At 38.4% G+C, this 17,591-nt stretch overlaps 1 protein-coding gene across 1 annotated transcript in view; it reads right to left on the bottom strand.

The window, feature by feature from the left end:
• LOC140245536 (triple functional domain protein-like) overlaps window positions 1-17,591 on the bottom strand; it is a 333,573-nt gene that overhangs the window by 290,838 nt on the left and 25,144 nt on the right. Inside the window, exons 4-6 of the mRNA XM_072325101.1 lie at window positions 3,071-3,161; window positions 1,801-1,902; window positions 530-643 (exon numbers count right to left, since the gene is read on the bottom strand). Of these exons, the coding sequence (XP_072181202.1) occupies window positions 530-643; window positions 1,801-1,902; window positions 3,071-3,161 (307 nt within the window). The remainder of the gene's footprint in view (window positions 1-529; window positions 644-1,800; window positions 1,903-3,070; window positions 3,162-17,591) is intronic.

The following is a 17,591-nucleotide window of genomic DNA, read 5'->3' as shown; positions in this document are numbered from 1 at the left end:
AGTCCCTTTAATAGACATCATAAAGTCACATTCATCTATGATCTGGAATGGGGGGGGGGGGGGGAGGGCAATAAAAAGAAAATAGTTAATTTTGGCTTCCTATAGGAATTCATTACATATGACTGGCTGGACAATAGATTCGGTCTCACAACCCGTTTTGTACCTTAATTGCAATAGAGTCATTACCAGTATATCACTTGCCTAAAATCTTGTGGTTACTCACAAGCTAAGTGCACTCAAATTCATGAAATTATTCTGTCAAGTTGGTGGTTTTTTGTTTTCTTTTCTTTTCTTTTGTAAATTGAGCAAAACTGGCCTAAAACCCTGGCCAAGATGATGTATATTCCATCAGTCAAACATACACATACAACACATGCATCTTGTGTGACATGTCATTGCAGGAAAAATGAGCAAAGAAAATGGGATTCCATCGGGATATATTATTGCTGTTACACATATATTCTTTTCTGATACTGCTATGTGATGCAATCCCGTTGCTATGGCAACCAACTCCCCATTCCCTCCTCACCAATCTGAGCTGGAGCCACTCCTCATGGTCGTAGTGTAGCATGCCTTCCATGTCTACAGTCAGCTGGGAGGGATCCACCACTTTCACCAGGTTTTCAGCTGATATCATTGTCGTCTTTGTATAAAAAATATGATAAATTGATTTTTTTTTAATACAAGAGGAGTAATTATCTGTGGCACTGATCAATCAAAGTACTCAGTATTTTTTTTTTCCCTGTTGAGTACACATTAACCCCAGAAAGAACAGAAAACGTCACTGAGTTTAATTCAATATTTTTGATTAAAATAATATTTTTGATTTAAATATGGCATAAAATAAACTGTATTTGTTATATGTATTTTTTTTTCATAATGTTCATATCAAGATAAATATCAAGTTTATAAAATAGGATGGGTGGGTGGGGTGTTATTTAATTCTTGCTCCCTTTTTTTTTTAGATATTGTTTAAAAGTTATAGTAATGTTTTTTTTTTTTTTTTCGCATTTGATGTTTTCTATTGCATTTAGAATTTATTCTGTTCCTGGACCCCTCGGTAGAACAGCTGTGTCGTGTAGGCACAGCTGAGTAGGGCAATCCAGCTGTATTTTAAATATCATTCTGTTGACTGTACGATTATTGTTTTGTCGTTGTTTTTATACGGAAAATAAATAAAACAAAACAATACAGTACCACTAATATTTGTAAACATGATTATTTTCATCAAATTTTTGAAACACACACCATTCTCTATGCATTAGACTGAGGACAGACTTGTTTCCCAGACTGCAGACATTCAACTTGTTATGAACAATGGCAATATGCTAGACTGTTCAGTTGGACAGTGGTGGAGCTATGAGCACTTGCTCAAGGATGACATGTAATGATAAAATTTGAATGTCGTGATTCATCCGCATCAGCATTAAAAAATAATGATGCTTACACCATCAACATTTTTCTTGTGTCTGACGTGTACTCTCATGGAACAGGACCTCTAGATCTGCAGTGTATTGTCAGTTGACTGGCACAGCATCAAATGCTGCCATCTCTCGCAGTACATATGACTGAACTCAAAATTCTGTGTACCAAATCTGTAGATTTGTTAAAGATTCACTGACAAATTAATCACTGGAAATGTAGAAAAACATGAAGAAAACTGTACACCATCCCATGTCTGGATTATACAGAGATCCTGATAAAGAAAGGGTAGATTTTAACTGAGATTGGACTATAAAGATACACACGTAGATATGAAAGAAATGACAAACTAGTTGGTGTGTTAAGGGTTGATGTTACCTCAAACTTCAACTTGGAGCTGCCGAGGCTAGTTCTTTGCTTCTGCCAAAACTTCTCTGGTTTGATGATGTACACCATGTAGATATTGTCTGGTATACACTCCTGAGAAAGAAAGAGGTACACAAAAGATGGCATTAAGGCCTGGATCTAAAACATAAACAGGGTAAATAATGCCTGAAACTTGAATATGGCCTGTAAAATAAGAGGCATCTGGTAATATATCCCTCCACAAGCCGTGATTAGCTGACGCGTACCCATTTCACTCTCCAAGTCCATCCATGTCAAGATTAAGATTTTGAAACAATCAAACTCAGTTTATGTCTTGGTATATGACACATATTTTGGGAGTACTATACTTTCCAAATTGGGACTTGAATGACATTTTAGCACTTGGTTGTCTTCTCAGTTGAGGATCACAGCAGCCACAGAATGAGAAATGAGTATTATCCACTTTATAAAAGGGAAGTCAGGAATTTCCAATCTTAAAGATGTTACACTTTGCATTCATGTCCCTTACATGTAATATAAAAAATCAGTTGGCATCCCAAATGTGTGGAAATGAAAATACTGTGTAAATGTATGCCATATATCAAAAGATATTTTGCATATTTTCTTTCATAAAAGAAGGTATTGTAGCATACATATCAGGGCAAATTTAAGACACATTTTATTACAAGACCATAATTTGGGCAATTTAATTAGATAACTGAGTACATAACTTTAAGTGTAGATGAAGGACAGAACTCACAATTCAGTATACACTGCTGACCACATCTTCTATGTCAGTAAATTTCAGGGGAAATTTGAACTCATGTTGTCATGGTCTGGGTATATTTTCTTTTTTTCTTGGGGGAGGGGAGGGTTGCCAAAGTTCATATTGAAATTCTCCGACAGGGAGTGTATTCAAGACAAATTTTCAGACAGCCTGTCTCTGAATGAATGCCACACTAAAATGAAAAGTTGGCTTTAATGACTTGGCTGATGAGATAAACATGAATTGACATCCGCGAAAGAAAAAAAATACACAGACAAAAATCTCCACAGTGGCAGAAGCATATATCTGCTACATGTAAATGTCATTCGTCTCCTGATCTTTTCGTCATTTCCATGGCAACAATAATATGGCCTTGTGGATTCATACTGCTGATGAGCACCGATTGCAATGGTGAAAAGCTTGGGTTAGTATCATTTCATAGAATTCTCCCTGTCTCATGTAGATGTAAAAAACTGAAATGGCAGCGGCGCTATTTAGTAAGAGGTGCGTTCTCACCTGGAGAGCCTTCAAGACTGGCTTGATGTTGGACCATGTGGATCCTCTCATGTCTATGATGACAGTAAAACCAAGGTCTCGGGCATCATCACTGCAGAGGAGATGGGGAAAACAAAGAGATACATTGTACATGAACAAACAACATAAAAACAAAATAATACATATGATCATAATGGTGATGACAATAATGATATCAAATTATTATTACCAATTCATCAAATTGTGTTGTTCTTATGACCACAATCATAATAACGTTCACTATCATTATCATCAGCATAATCACAGGTGAAGTATCATTACCATTATTGCTCCCATCTTCATATTCATTTCACAATTATGAATAATGACAGGGCTTCCAAATGAGCATTCTAAACCCACAAATTTTATCCCATTCCTCCCCCATAATTACATTATCTATAATCTCTATCTATCTCTCTACATCTCTATCCATCCATCCATCCATCCATCTATCTATCTATCTATCTATCTATCTCTCAGTAGAAAGAAATGCAAGTAAGACTGTGTGAAGGTAATTTGATTAAAAATTACTTGATGGCTTATTTGACTTTCTCTTTCTGGTATTTTCAAATATACCATGTTTGTGATAAATATATCAAATTGCCACAAACAAACAATTAATATAACAACATAGAGAGTTAATTTTCTCTATATTGCACACATTTTTCTATGTCTACAGGGTAAAGAAAACCACCACCCAGTCTCGCATGAACTGTGAGCTATTTATATACATGAAATATACAAAGTATACAGCTGTATATCAGGAACAGATCAAATAATAGCACAATGATGCTAGCACTCTGTTTACTTTGAGAATATGTGGCAATATGTGGGAGTACTGGCAGAGTATTTTTATGAATGAAATAAAAAAAAATGATGAAATAAATACTCGTCAACCAGTCTGTGACCATATCTTTGTTCAACCATGTCCTTCCAACAAATACAGATACAAAATCGAGAAATTTCAATGCATTTGTGACAACTACTCAACAGAATCTGACACAGGACACAAAAAATACTTTGGCTCATTTCAAATGCTTCCCTTGAAGTGGAGAAACTTGGTACATACAAAGAGCCATACTACATTCATTTTCAGTGGTAGAAATCCAGCCGAGTGATCTCCAAACCAGATGAGGGCTAACACCTGGAAAATCAATGGTACCTTCACATGAATATCATCGTACACTGACAAAATCATACTGGATCAGATCATTCACTGTCTGTCTGTCTGTCTGTCTGTCTATCTATTTTCCACTCTCTTTCTCTGTTTCGTTCCTTTTCTCAAAACTATGACACAATGGGGGACGCACATCGGAATGCGTGCTATTTGTTCGATAGAGCCAGTATCTTGTGCTGCTGAATGTTTTGATTTTCATCCAAAATGAAGAATGGCTATTACAAATGTATGTCGATCAAATATAACATACGTGTACAAATTCTGCACAACCTTTTTGCTGAGACATAGTCTAGGTTCCCTAGCAAGTTCTTTCAACTTCCTTTATATATGATTCTATACATGTGAGTACAAGATCATCATCCTACAAGTACATATGTGAAATGCCAGATAGTCTCAATCATGACAATGTCCCATGAATATTTCAGACTTCATGTAATGCCTGAAAGAAAAAATAAAGTTGGTAAAAAATATCTTGTGTGGTTGATACTTGAGGGCTTATCATAAGGAAATGCGTTTCATTCATTGTTTTTCAGTGTGTTGAATATGAGCTGAATCAAAATTATATTGTTTTTCATATTTCTCTTAAAGCAATTACAAAATGATGTACATATTAAAAAATGTACAATATTAAAGTTAACTTCAGCATAAATGATGATTTCAGATTACATGTAAAAATATGCATATATCCAGAATTTGAAGATAAGATTGGAAATGTATCAACATCACATGATTATTTACAAAGTGAGAGAAGGTACAGTTGTATTTTCTTCCCTGAAATAAGTTCATTGTGCTGAACAATAACATACCACCTCTAATCTGTATTTCTTCTCAGTTTCTCTCAAATTTTCATCCATATTGAAAATGACATTTGAAATAAGTGCAGCAGCCAAAGGATGGAGTCTCTGTTCAAAGCACTTTGAGCATTTCACTTAGGACATCCTGCTAAGACCCACTGACTTTGATATTTTTATAACTTCTATTGTTATGAACTTTATGACTTCTTTAATTTGTCAGATGTGTTCACATTTCTCGCTGGTATGTCTTACTCAGGGTGGTGCATTTAAACCAGCTTTCCTCTACGAAGAGGACACTAATAGCAGCCAGCTCCTTGGTCTAAAATCAACAGATTCTGTTGTCACCATAGGAGCTGAACATGAACACACATCACAGAGGTATCTTTGTTACATTCATGCTGGTTCTTCACGCTGGGCGCTCGACGTTATTCCTGCTCTTTGCAGGACGACAAAAACGCTTATTCTATAAACCAGAGTGCCAAAGTTTTTTGCTCACAAAGCCTTCATCTGTAAACATGTACTGCATTCTTGACGGCTAACCTCCTCTCCATCAATACATTCATTTCTTCTCCCACACTTTGGCTAGATTTCTTCACTTGTCTATTAATTACCAGTTTCTTCCCAGAGGTCATCCAATTTTGCTTCTGGGCATCACACACTGTTCCCATCTCATTTTCCCATCCTCTTTCCTCATCCTCCAACTTTTTGTCAATTATCTTCATCTATTCCAACATAGCAGTCACTGGTATCACATTTCTGAGAAAACATAGTACTCTGCACCTTTACATACCATAACTCTCCTACTCCTTGTCTGCATTTGTTCAATCACTCTCAGCTCCCTGTCGTCTTTAATACTCGATTCATAAAAAGTCATCTAGAGGAGCGAGTGGCGTTGTAGTTTGCAGAAACTATAGAAGGGACAGACAGATAGATCAACACGATCATGTAAAGGAGATCTCCCGAGATGCTGTCACAGGGGATGTGGGAGGAATACCGGTATCATTGCCGCGGCAACGTGGAGGTGTGATGGTGTCTGCCTCCTTTCTTCTTAATAATATTTCATCAATGCCTCATGGATTCTTTTTATTTTTCTTTTACCAAGTTACCTGAATAATTCAGACTCTGTCGCTATCATTCTCACATGACTACATTCTTTTCTTCTGTTTCATTTTCTTCCCTCATCCAGGGTTGCCAACATTCGCTCATCATAATCGGGAAGATTCTAAAGAGCAAGCTGGGAGATGTAAATGCATCTCAATTGGCAAAATATATTTCCCAAATGAGGGGAAATTTTATGTTCTCCTTGCAAGACATGAGGAAATATATTCAGGTTTCAGGAAGTCTCCATGGCAGAATCAGGGAAACTTATTGGGAGTTCTGCTTTTCTCCACAGTTCACCATTTAATGCAGCCTCCCCTTTTTTCTCGGTCTCCATCTATCTATCTCATATCTAATATATATCTTTTTCTTTCTCATATCCATCTTTTTCTTTCTCATATCCTTCTGTCTGTCTGTCTGTCTATCTCTCTCCTTTCTCTATCTATCTTTCTCTTTCTTTTCCTCTACCTACCTATACCTACCTTATATCTACCTATTTATATTGTATCTCACTATTCTATGAATTTATGTTTTGTTGTTTTTAATCAACCTGTATAGGAGTTCTTCAACTTGAACATTTAGCATGCTGTATAAAAGATTAAAAATAAAGTCTTGGCATTCATGTCAATGAATGTCCTGCCACACAATGCATACTATTACAAGAGTATGAAGTGTTTTCAGGATCCATGGCCCACTTGGGTGCCCCAGGAGCTCTAGACTCTAGATGCTTTCTGCCAATGCTGGAAGGATCCTTGCTCTTCTATATTCCTTTGACTACAGTGCATGATCTGTAATCTATGTAAGGGCAAAAAAACCTCCAGTCAGTTTTCAGTATCTGTGCAGACAATTTGATTCATTGTTTGTTTGTTTGTTTTTGTTTTTGTTTTTGTTTTTGTTTTTTTTGGGGGGGTTTAGTTGTTTGTTTTGTTTTGTTTTTTTTTGTTTTTGTTTTTGTTTTTTGTTTTTTGAAAGTTGGGCAAACATTTTAGCACGTTGCTGTGATATATGAAAACCTCTCATGGACCTGCTGCACCGTTAAACCTACAATTCAGACCAGATACTGGGATATGTTTGTGTTCCTTTATACAGTCACAAGGCCTCAGTAAGATCAAAATCAACTTGTGACACGTGTGAAGGTCAATAATATTGCTTAAGGTTTTGCTATTAAAGTACTTGTACTTTATTAGCCCCCACTGGTCTGACTTGCCATGATACTCTCCAAGTATCTCTATTTTTCTATATACATTGTATATTCCATATTTTTCCCCATCTCTTTCCTTCCCTTCCCTCATCTCTCTTCTTTTTCTCCCTCTATTTCTCAACCCATCTGTCTATCTCTGTCTCTCCTTCATCACCATGCTCTCTCTTCCCATCTTTCTCTCGCTGTGTCTTTGTTCCTTACTATCTCTTTCTCTCTTTCTTTGTTTCATTGTCTCTTTTCTCCACCCCCCCCCCCATAATATTCCATCTCCCAGCACACATATGCCAAAAGCAGAAACCATGCGCCCAAGGAAGCATGACATGTCATCTGGTATGGCGCAGGGATGACAATTCAATAGGAGGCAAAAGTACCGGGCTGGCTGTTGGAAAGAAAACATGGCCACAGTCCAATGAACCCCCCACTACTACTATCCACCCCTCTTGAAGTCCATTGACGATCCCCCTCCAACCCCCCCCCCCCCCCACCCCCAATGGAGCTGGATGCACTCTGGCCTAAAGGAGTATTGAATTTCGCTCAGGGCATGGTATCAAATGTGCGAAGTGCTTTTAGAAGTACTTCATCATCCACGATCAAAAGAGACTCTTTCCTTTGTCTTTCAAATCATATTACCTTCTACTTTATTGTTTGTCATTTGTGTGTGTGTGTGTATGTGTGTGTGTGTGTGTGTGTGTGTGTGTGTGTGTGTGTGTGTGTGTGTGTACATTTTTTTTTTTATATCATTAGCTTTTATTGGGGAGGGGGGATAAAAAGATGTGTTATGTAAAGGAGAATTTACCTCAAATGTATACAAGCCTACATGTAGATTCAGAATTGCCCAATTCCCCTTGAACTTTTTGATTGCTTGTTTCTTTCCTGTTCCATCTGAAAAGATATATTCAGCTGCAATAGCTGGTCTTTCATGGGGTCCAGTTCCATATGAGGTGGGACCACTTCATATGGTATGCATCTTGTTTATTATGATGAATGGAAGAAGTGGGATATGTGCATGAGTATATGACTCTTTCACTGATGTATTCTACTAGTATCACCATATTTACTCAAACATTATATGTTTATATTTGAATCTAATTCTCCTTTAAGCATTGAAGCATGTCAACAAGATGTAACAGAAAACCAAGTAGAATAAGACACAGCTTGGCAACGAACCCAGATAATGCAAGATCATATTTAGCAATATCTTTACATAAAAAGAATTATAATATATTGTCCTAAATGTGGTTTCATTTTATATGGAACACCATTTCCTGGCACACTAATCAAGCTGATGTTTTCATGCCCCTTCAAGGAAGATAACAAAGACCACTAGGGGGCGCTTTTACTTCTCTCCTTCACCAGTAATGGCATCACTACACAATCAAGACTGACTTTGTGACTTAAAGTTGTACTAAATATGAATGCCTACAATTTTGAAAACTGGTGGCATTATCTCTTAATTCATTTCTAATGTTCATACTGCATTATCATAGATTAATACCCCCCCCCCCCTTTCATCCAATCATATCTCGAACAGGTATTCACAACTTATTGACAAATTATAAAAGATGGATGTTCGGACAATTCCATATGGAGCGCATGCCCCCTAGAGAAGCATTCAAACGATCTGAAAGATTGTATCAGCGGAAATTGGTCATCAAGTAACAATTGGTTCAGAATCCATCAAACAATTTAGCATTTAACTATTGCACTACAGACAAACAGATGATACCAGCACACAAACCATGTTTGCCTTCATAAGAAAAATATCCGATACATCACTCTGTTATGACAAAGAGGTTACTGATTTAAAGTAATCAGAGCAGTAACGATTGAGAAAAGAATGCCCAGTTCAGTGGGAAAAAAAGGACACTGTTTCACCCCTGCAGGCTTCCTGGATCGAATGGCACCAACAAAAGTGTGACAAAAACTTGGATTATATCGTTTTGGGAATAATCAAACCCCTCAATAACTCTAACCACCTCCCCTCAACCCCCCCCCCCCAAAAAAAAAAAATAGAAAAAATATATCAAAGAGTTTCTGAAATAAATGGTTGTGATATATTCCAACAATGGAAAAGATATACCGTGTATCACTTTGTTCAGTTTTTCAAAAGCTCTTCCATTGATGAAAGAGGGGGGGGGGGGAGGAGAGGGACATCTAAAATAAGAAAAAGAAAAGAAGAGGAGCAGAAGAGATGCTGCCTGTGGAGTTCATACATCCCTAGTGTTACACCCATCAAGGTTGCCTGTCACCATTTCTTTGCAATCAATGACAATAAAAGTCCAAAAGGCAATTCATCAAACTGGCATGGGAGCATATATCCTTCTCGCTCACTACTTTTTTTTTCTCACTCTTTACCTTTCATAGCCTCAAAATGTCCCATTGCAGGCATATATTCATAGGACTGAACTCAGATTTTTCTTTACTCGCCACAAAGAAAGCTTGTTTCTGACAAACTTTGGGCAGCATTTCAAAATTTGGGTTTTTCTTGCATTAGTTGTGAATCGTCACGTTTGGGAACTCAAACACAACCCAACAAAAATCACTGCAGTGAAAAAGTCAGTAAAATCACTGCACAGTTATGGAAAATCAACATATGGTGAAATGTTTGTGTGTCAAAATCAAAAATTTTTCCCCCATGTGGCAAATAAGAACAGTGTCCAGCACTCATTCACAACATTTACTGTTTTCACATTCCTATTATGGAAACTATCAAGTTTATTTTAGCATTACGCAATATGCCATAAATGTCACCTTTAAGACAAGTTATGTAGATCCCAACTACATGAAAAAGTGGAGGTCTGCATGGCTGGCTTAGGCCGTGTTTATGCTTCCCCTTTTCGGGCCAGAATCGGCGTTTTGAAACGTGATTAGTGCAAAACGCTGTTGCGTTCATGCTCACTTCGATAGAAACGCCGATTCAAAACGTCGATCCAAAACGCACCAAAAGATGCGTTTACGATCGGCGTTTCTGACTAATCACGTTTGACGGGGAAGCATAAACGCAACAGCGTTTCTACACGCGTTTAAAGTGACATCATCTTAACGCCTTTCCGGTTCACATGAAAAAGCGCGCACCCGGCCAGCCAGCTACCCTTGCCTGTGCAGTTTTCCCATGTACTGTGCATACGCATGTCTTTCCCAGCTGCTCTCCCAGGCCAGGCCACCGATCGCAGCGTGCGCCCCAATTTGACCTGCCTCTGCTGAGGTCAGCGAAGCAATCGCAAACGCTCTTTCCAAGACTCGAAGAGAGTGAGCATACAGAGTGCTCCCGTGAACGGCGTTTTGAATCAGCATTTTGAATCAGCGTTTCAAAACGCTGATTCTACCTTCGCAAATTGAGCATAAACACACCCTTAGTGACCTAACATTTGCTAATGCGAAAGTTGCTCTGGGCTTATTTTCTCCAAGGACTTAGGGCTAAGGGTTAGGGTTAGGGTTGTGATAATGTTCGGGTTTTAGTTTGACGTGAGGATTAGGATTAGGGTTAGGGTTATGTTTGTGAATAGAATTTATGTTGGGCTTAGCGTGCAGATATTTCATGGAGCAATTGTGGCAGGAGAAATATAATGGAACCGGCCGACATATAATTCACTGTTGCTCTACGCGCCACGCTCGTCCAACACTTTGCCCAGATCCTGTACAAACATGGGCTGTCCTACTATCCCCTTTCTAGGTTCGTCAGCCCTGTATGTGATGGTATTGGATTGTTTTCCTTTTTAACATCTAATGATATCTGGAAAGCAGGGGTGGGACTAAGGTGGAGGGGTAGGACTGAGGAAGGCTTCACAGATTCTGTAGTTTTTAACCTGTTGAGGACGAGTCCCGAGTATACTCGGGGAGGGGTCTATGGGAAATGCAGTTATAGCAAAATCAGTCCGTTCTCAAATGGTTATTGTCAGAGCTAGGAGGATAGGCTTGGGTTCTTTCTGAGTTCCCATCAATCTCTCTTGAACAGTAAGTAGCGCGCACTTTGAATTTGGTACCAGCATCTGAAGAGTGTAGTCTTTCTGCAGAAGTGGTTGAAATCTCCACCTTAAAAACACAATTTGGAGGCCAATCATTTCACATACAACATCTGTTTCATTCCGTAATTCTGGCAAATCCTGATTTGAAAAACATCTACAGACTGTCATTTGGATTGGAAATATGATTCAACTCACCTTCCACGATTCCAGTTTGCATTCACACGGCAAGAATGCCTTAGATTTGAAGCACAATTGTGGTGATGCGTCATTATAATCATGTTTCAAACTAAGCACTCTCGGTATTTGTGAAAGTGAGAACACAAAACAACTGGAGGAGAAGAAAACCCTTCATCATGGAGTTTTCTTCGAGGCTGCCTTGATCAGTGTGAACATACAATGTCTGTTCATCCTAAAGAGGTGGTATAGTATTGGTTGAAATGAAGATTGGGCTCTTAACTTTTTGCGAGATACCAAGAAACCACTTAGGAAGTAATACACAACATACCATTCTAAGTGGAATTCAAAGTTTATTTGATGAAAATCGGTTTTGGAATAGCTGAGACAGCCAAGAACAAAGTAAAACAATGCGATCTTTTATTAGGATTGCCTTTTTTTTTGGGGGGGGGGATATCTCAGCCATTTCAAGATCAATTTTCATCAAATAGATGTTGAATCCTTCTTGATATTACATTTTCTTTCATACTTCATAAGAGGTTTTTCATTATCTCACCCAAAAATGTTATAAATCTGGAGTTACGTCTCGACCAAAACTATACGATCCCTTTAAACTTGCCTCTAACCCACCTTTTCTCCCCTCACTCTTCCTGTCTGAGGTCTGTCCCAATGTCATGCTTGGATGCAGAGATCTCCTTGGTGACAAGGTAGAATCTACCACTGTGGGGGCATTTATTAGTTCGTTTGCCCCTCCCTTCCTTTCAGCTGCGCAATGTGCCATGTTCTGTACTTAACTATTTGAGGCTATACAATTCTCCATGTGTTACTTAGATTATGTTAGTCTCACATTAAGCCACATTCTTGCATATCTATTAAAAAAAAAATCACTGCATTATTCCTAAAATGTCTAGTGTATCTGCATTTCATTTTGATTTTGTTTTTTTTTTTCAGATGTGCTAGTATACTTTCAACAACAACAAAATTCTAAAACTAAAATCATACTATGTACATGAAAAAAAAAAGCTGAATTTGTTATTGCAAAAATCCATAATGATTCTTTTTTTTTTTGTATTTGCTACATTACTTGTATTCATTATTTCTCCTGGATGTGTGTTTGGTGGACAAACATTCTCTTTCAGCTCATGTCATGCATTTAGAAAGAAAGACAATTTCTACCCTTTGTGACATATACACATGAAAAATGATAAATTGGAAAATGCTGAATTATGCAGATGGTTGGGTGACAACCAAACAAAAACCACGTAAGTAATCTTGATAAATATGATTGATAAGGTCTACCATCAAGCAAATTACTTGGTACAGTTGCATAAAGCAGCAACATACAGAAATATCGATGGTGTTTAACGAGCTCAGAATGTACTTCAAGCCATTAGCCTAGACCTCTCATGCACTGGCGACATAGAATCTTTTCAGTTCATTCATGCATAGCTACAAAAGATGATTACAGAAACCATAATAAGCATCAGGCTAGTGATGAAAGCATTTATAGTGTGAGGTCAATGACCTCAACACCAATACTGTCTGTGACCTGTAACACTAATTAGGCCTTCTATAATTGTAAGGGTAAACATCTGACAAAAATTCAGCAGGATAGACTAATATATGGATTTGTACATCTGGCTACAGCCCTTTAAATTAGCCAGCTCCGCATATGATTGTCAATCAAACTGAAAGAGCTTAAGAATATGACCCATCGGGCTATCACAGGCAAATGGGTGAATTCAAAACCATGTATGCCAGTGGTATAAATGGGGCACAAACCTCAAGGTTTACAGGCCCTATTCATACGTGGGGGGAGGGTATGGAACAATATCTACAAGTCTTAAAAGCAATTATCTGCAGTGCACAGTCTACTGGAGAGGTTCTGGCTTCTTGTGTCATAACTAGTGTACATGTGCGACTGAAGTGTACAATCAGCCACAAGAATGACCTCTCTTTTATACTGAGACTACATTCAAGTGAAAGCTGAAATGTGCCCTTTTTGGCAAAACTCAATGAGTTGTACAAACTTTTTTTCCTCTAATATTCACCAATGTAAATTCATATTCAATTGTGCATGCATGCTGTGGGTTGTTTGCTTATTTGTTGCTTGTTGTTGTTGTTTTGTCTTTTAAGGGGGGTGTTTTTGCTTCTTAACAAATAACATCATCATTGGACATTCCTTGCTGAAGTTACTGGTAGTGAATGTCAATTATAATTTTGGCCAAAATTCAGTGACCTTTGACCTTTGATTATGCAGATTTTGCCCAAAATCTGTGAAATTCATTCATACCTCATGGAACATAACTGAACCTCTCGGCAAGAAAATCCACCTTGGATGTGTCATCAGCCATGCTAACGCAACCTGGGACATACGCACAGACAAACTGACTGATTGATCCACAAACCTATGTGTTGCATGGAAGCACAGACAAACCCTCAACATGAATGGCTCAGACACCCTGCAGAGAAAATTTACTGAAACATGGAATGCTAATACAGCATGCCTTGAGGCTACACACACCACTGCAGGAAGGGGTACTACAAAATACGATGTTGTTTCCATGTGATTATCCCATCCTACCCCCTCCCCCTCCCACTATCACAGAAAGATGACCCCCCCCCCCCCCCCATTGCTATCAGAACAAATGTACAATTTGGTGAATGTATACATGAGCATTATCAACCTGTAGAGTGTGTCAGACCAGGGAGGTGAGAAGAAGCCAACATTATCATTATTGAGTGAAAATCCATTCGATACAGCTCTTTCACTGTGGTAAAGTGTTTGGAGTGTGGTTAGATTCGCTATAAAATTTGCCAGTAGATGGCAGAATCTAAAGGTCAACGTGCACATTGTGGATTAACTATCTGTGTGCCACATTATGCCGAGACCGCAATGCATCCTAAATTTTCAAAATACATTCTGCTTTTCCAAGCAATGCAACTTTCTACCGAAGCGTTTTTTCTAGAAATGCAGTACTGCAAAGGGAAAATTGCAAACTTTGCTACTTGATGTTGATTTTATAACAAAGTTATAGCTATGATGCTGTATACTGTACTGTCACATTAATAGATAAGTAGCTAATCGTACCATCAATAATCTTCTTCAGTGTGAACGTAACTTTTATCTTGCAGCCTGGAAGCTAAACTATCACTTCAAGGAAGGGGGTGGGGCAGGAAGTATCACAGAGAGAGGGAGAGAGGGAGAGATGGCAAAAGCAAGAGACACATGCGAAAGAGATACCAGGTAGGTATGGCAAGCTGTCGCCATGATGAGGACTGGAGGGGAATCTCCACTGATTGACTGATCGCGTCTTCGCAGGCGATAAACAAACCGACAGGATTTCATTGCCGCAAAGCCTGGGAGTAGACGCTCCCAGCTACGACACTAGCCTCGGGACACGCCTCCCGGACAACATGGTGTGCAGACCAATGGGGCAGCGGACGGCAGAACGATCTACGATGGCTACGACTGCCGTGCTAATTACTGCGGCCTAAAGCTACAGCATACAAGGCTGATTCAAGCTGTATCTGTCAAAGCCTTTCTACTGGCAGGGAACTTAAAGGAAACCAAAACCCAAAGAGCAATGTGGATTGAGTGAAAGCAGCAACATTAGTAGAACACATCAGTGAAAGTTTTGAGGAAAATCGGACTACCAATGCAAAAGTTATGAATTTTTAAAGTTTTGGTGTTGGAACTGCTGGATGTGGAGACTACTGGAGGTTATGATGTCATGTGCTGAAAACAATATAAAGAAAATATAATGGGAATTCCACAAAATTTCACTTTTCTAGCATAATGAAAGAGCACTTGACTATTAACCACTTTCAGAAAGCAGGGGTAATAATTGCTACCCTTGAGGTATGTCAGTATCAAGTTCATGGAATGTGAAATTTTCATGAAAAATGAATTTGTTTGGAATTCTCTGAATATTTTCTTTATATTGTTGTCCACATCATGACCTCTAATAGTCTCCTCATCCAGCGGTCCAACAACAAAACTTTAAAAATCATAACTTTTGCATCGATTGTCTGATTTCCCTCAAAACTTTTACTGATGTGTTCTACTAATGTTGCTGCTTTCACTCAATCCACATTTCTCTTGGGGTTTTGGTTTTCTTTAATGCACATTCTGCCGGTAGAGCCACAAGTCTGTGCTTACAAAGCATTCCTTGGTGTGAACATGGAGGTAAAAAAAAACAAAAAAAAAAAACTCCATGGTGTGAAAGAGAGAGCTACTTTAGCTTTTAGATGCAGGTATACTTCAAGAAAATCACTAGGAGGAGGGAAATAATATAGGCCTACTGTACTCACGCCAAGATGTATTTGTTCCGTGATCATATAACAAAAGATAAATCATGTATTGCAGGTGTAAGTAAAGTCGACAAGACAAGCAAATGCACGATACGAGCAAAATCTGGACATCGCATTTGTTTTCCTTTTGAGGTGAGGCATATGGAAATCAATTACCAGTAGGCCTACATCACTCCACACTCCAAGGAACTTACATCAGTATTCAGACATTTGTGTGTTGTGTGGTTGTTGTTGTTGCTATTGTTGTAGTTGTCGTTGTAGTTGTCGTTGTAGTTGTCGTTGTAGTTGTAGTTGTAGTTGTAGTTGTAGTTGTAGTTGTAGTTGTAGTTGTAGTTGTAGTTGTAGTTGTAGTTGTAGTTGTAGTTGTAGTTGTAGTTGTAGTTGTAGTTGTAGTTGTAGTTGTTGTTATTGTTGTTGTTTTTTGTTGTTTGTGTTTTGGGGGATTTACAGGTGTGGTTGTCATGACACAGAAATATTAGCATTTGATAATTCAAGACAAAAGTTTAGTTAATTTCTGTTAGAACACTGGTATAGAATTGTATCATAAGATGGAGAAGATCTAGATTAGTAAAGTACCTTGTGAGAAAGTAATTGTTTAAGTCTATGAAATAAATTCCCCTTGTAATTTTTATGAGGAGTTGACGAGAACCCAATATATCAGGAAACTTTCAACTTTGACATGAAAAGAGCATATTTTAGAATTTGAAAAAGAACTATTTGCCTTCTCCATGGGGCATATGTCAGTACTGTGGCACCAGTGATCCCGGCAGGTTGGTACTGGGTATATAACCCACTTACCCCATTCATATGTGAAATTTCTAGTTTCACACAAAAGAGATTAACTCCGAAAGGTCAGCCCTCTAACATCAGCGTCAATTGGTTTATGCAAACTCAATAAATCCCTCAAATGGATTTGCATGCTGTCTCATTCACGTCAGCCATGATTACCAGCTTCCATCCAATATGGGGAATGACAGCAAGAGATAGAAAGAGTATAAAGAGACAAGTCTGGAGATGGAGACCAGCACATTCCATCTGAGCAGAACTGTATCACCCGAAGATGGGCCTACATGCATAACCCAGTTTAAATCACTTTCATTTCTGCAAATCAGCCCTCAGACAGGGTACGTTGGTGTGCCTCCCATTGCCCTACTACACCTTTGCTCTGCATCAGATCAATGGGATGAGAATAAAGTAGTATGTGGATTATGAAGCTATAAACATTTGTGTGTGATCAGGCACGTTTGCATAAGGTGAGGTACGTGTGTACGAGTGTGTGGTAGATCATATGCAAATGCACACATTGCCCCATTTGCTAATTTGCATTCTGCACTGCTACAGCATACACAGAGGTGGCCAGATTGGTCCCACCTGTGTAATAATGGCACACACACTCATACATACACACACACACACACAATTTGCATGCATGCAAAACACTCCATCTGGGACGGACCCAATAATGTGACCGAATGCACAGACTGCTCAGACCATGTCCATCTGCCGTGATTACTCTGACCAATCATCAGGGGATACCCAAAGGGTCATTAAAATGTTTACTGGAGTATAAAGCCGACTTCCAATATCATTAGAAAAGAGATTACACAAAATGAAAAAAAAAGAACAGTCAGCATATGTAATCTTATCTATAATTGCAAACTATCATGACAATGCACAATTAATTGCATGTAACTATTAAAAAAGTGTAAATTACCAAACATACAATACTTTACACAGATCTCATCAGTCATTACCTCAGGCATTTTACATATAAAGCATA

This window comes from Diadema setosum, chromosome 22 (genome assembly GCF_964275005.1).
Source record: "Diadema setosum chromosome 22, eeDiaSeto1, whole genome shotgun sequence".
Lineage (NCBI taxonomy): Eukaryota > Metazoa > Echinodermata > Echinoidea > Diadematoida > Diadematidae > Diadema > Diadema setosum.
Note: the sequence above shows the minus strand (reverse complement) of the source record. Positions and strands in the feature narration are given on the sequence as shown.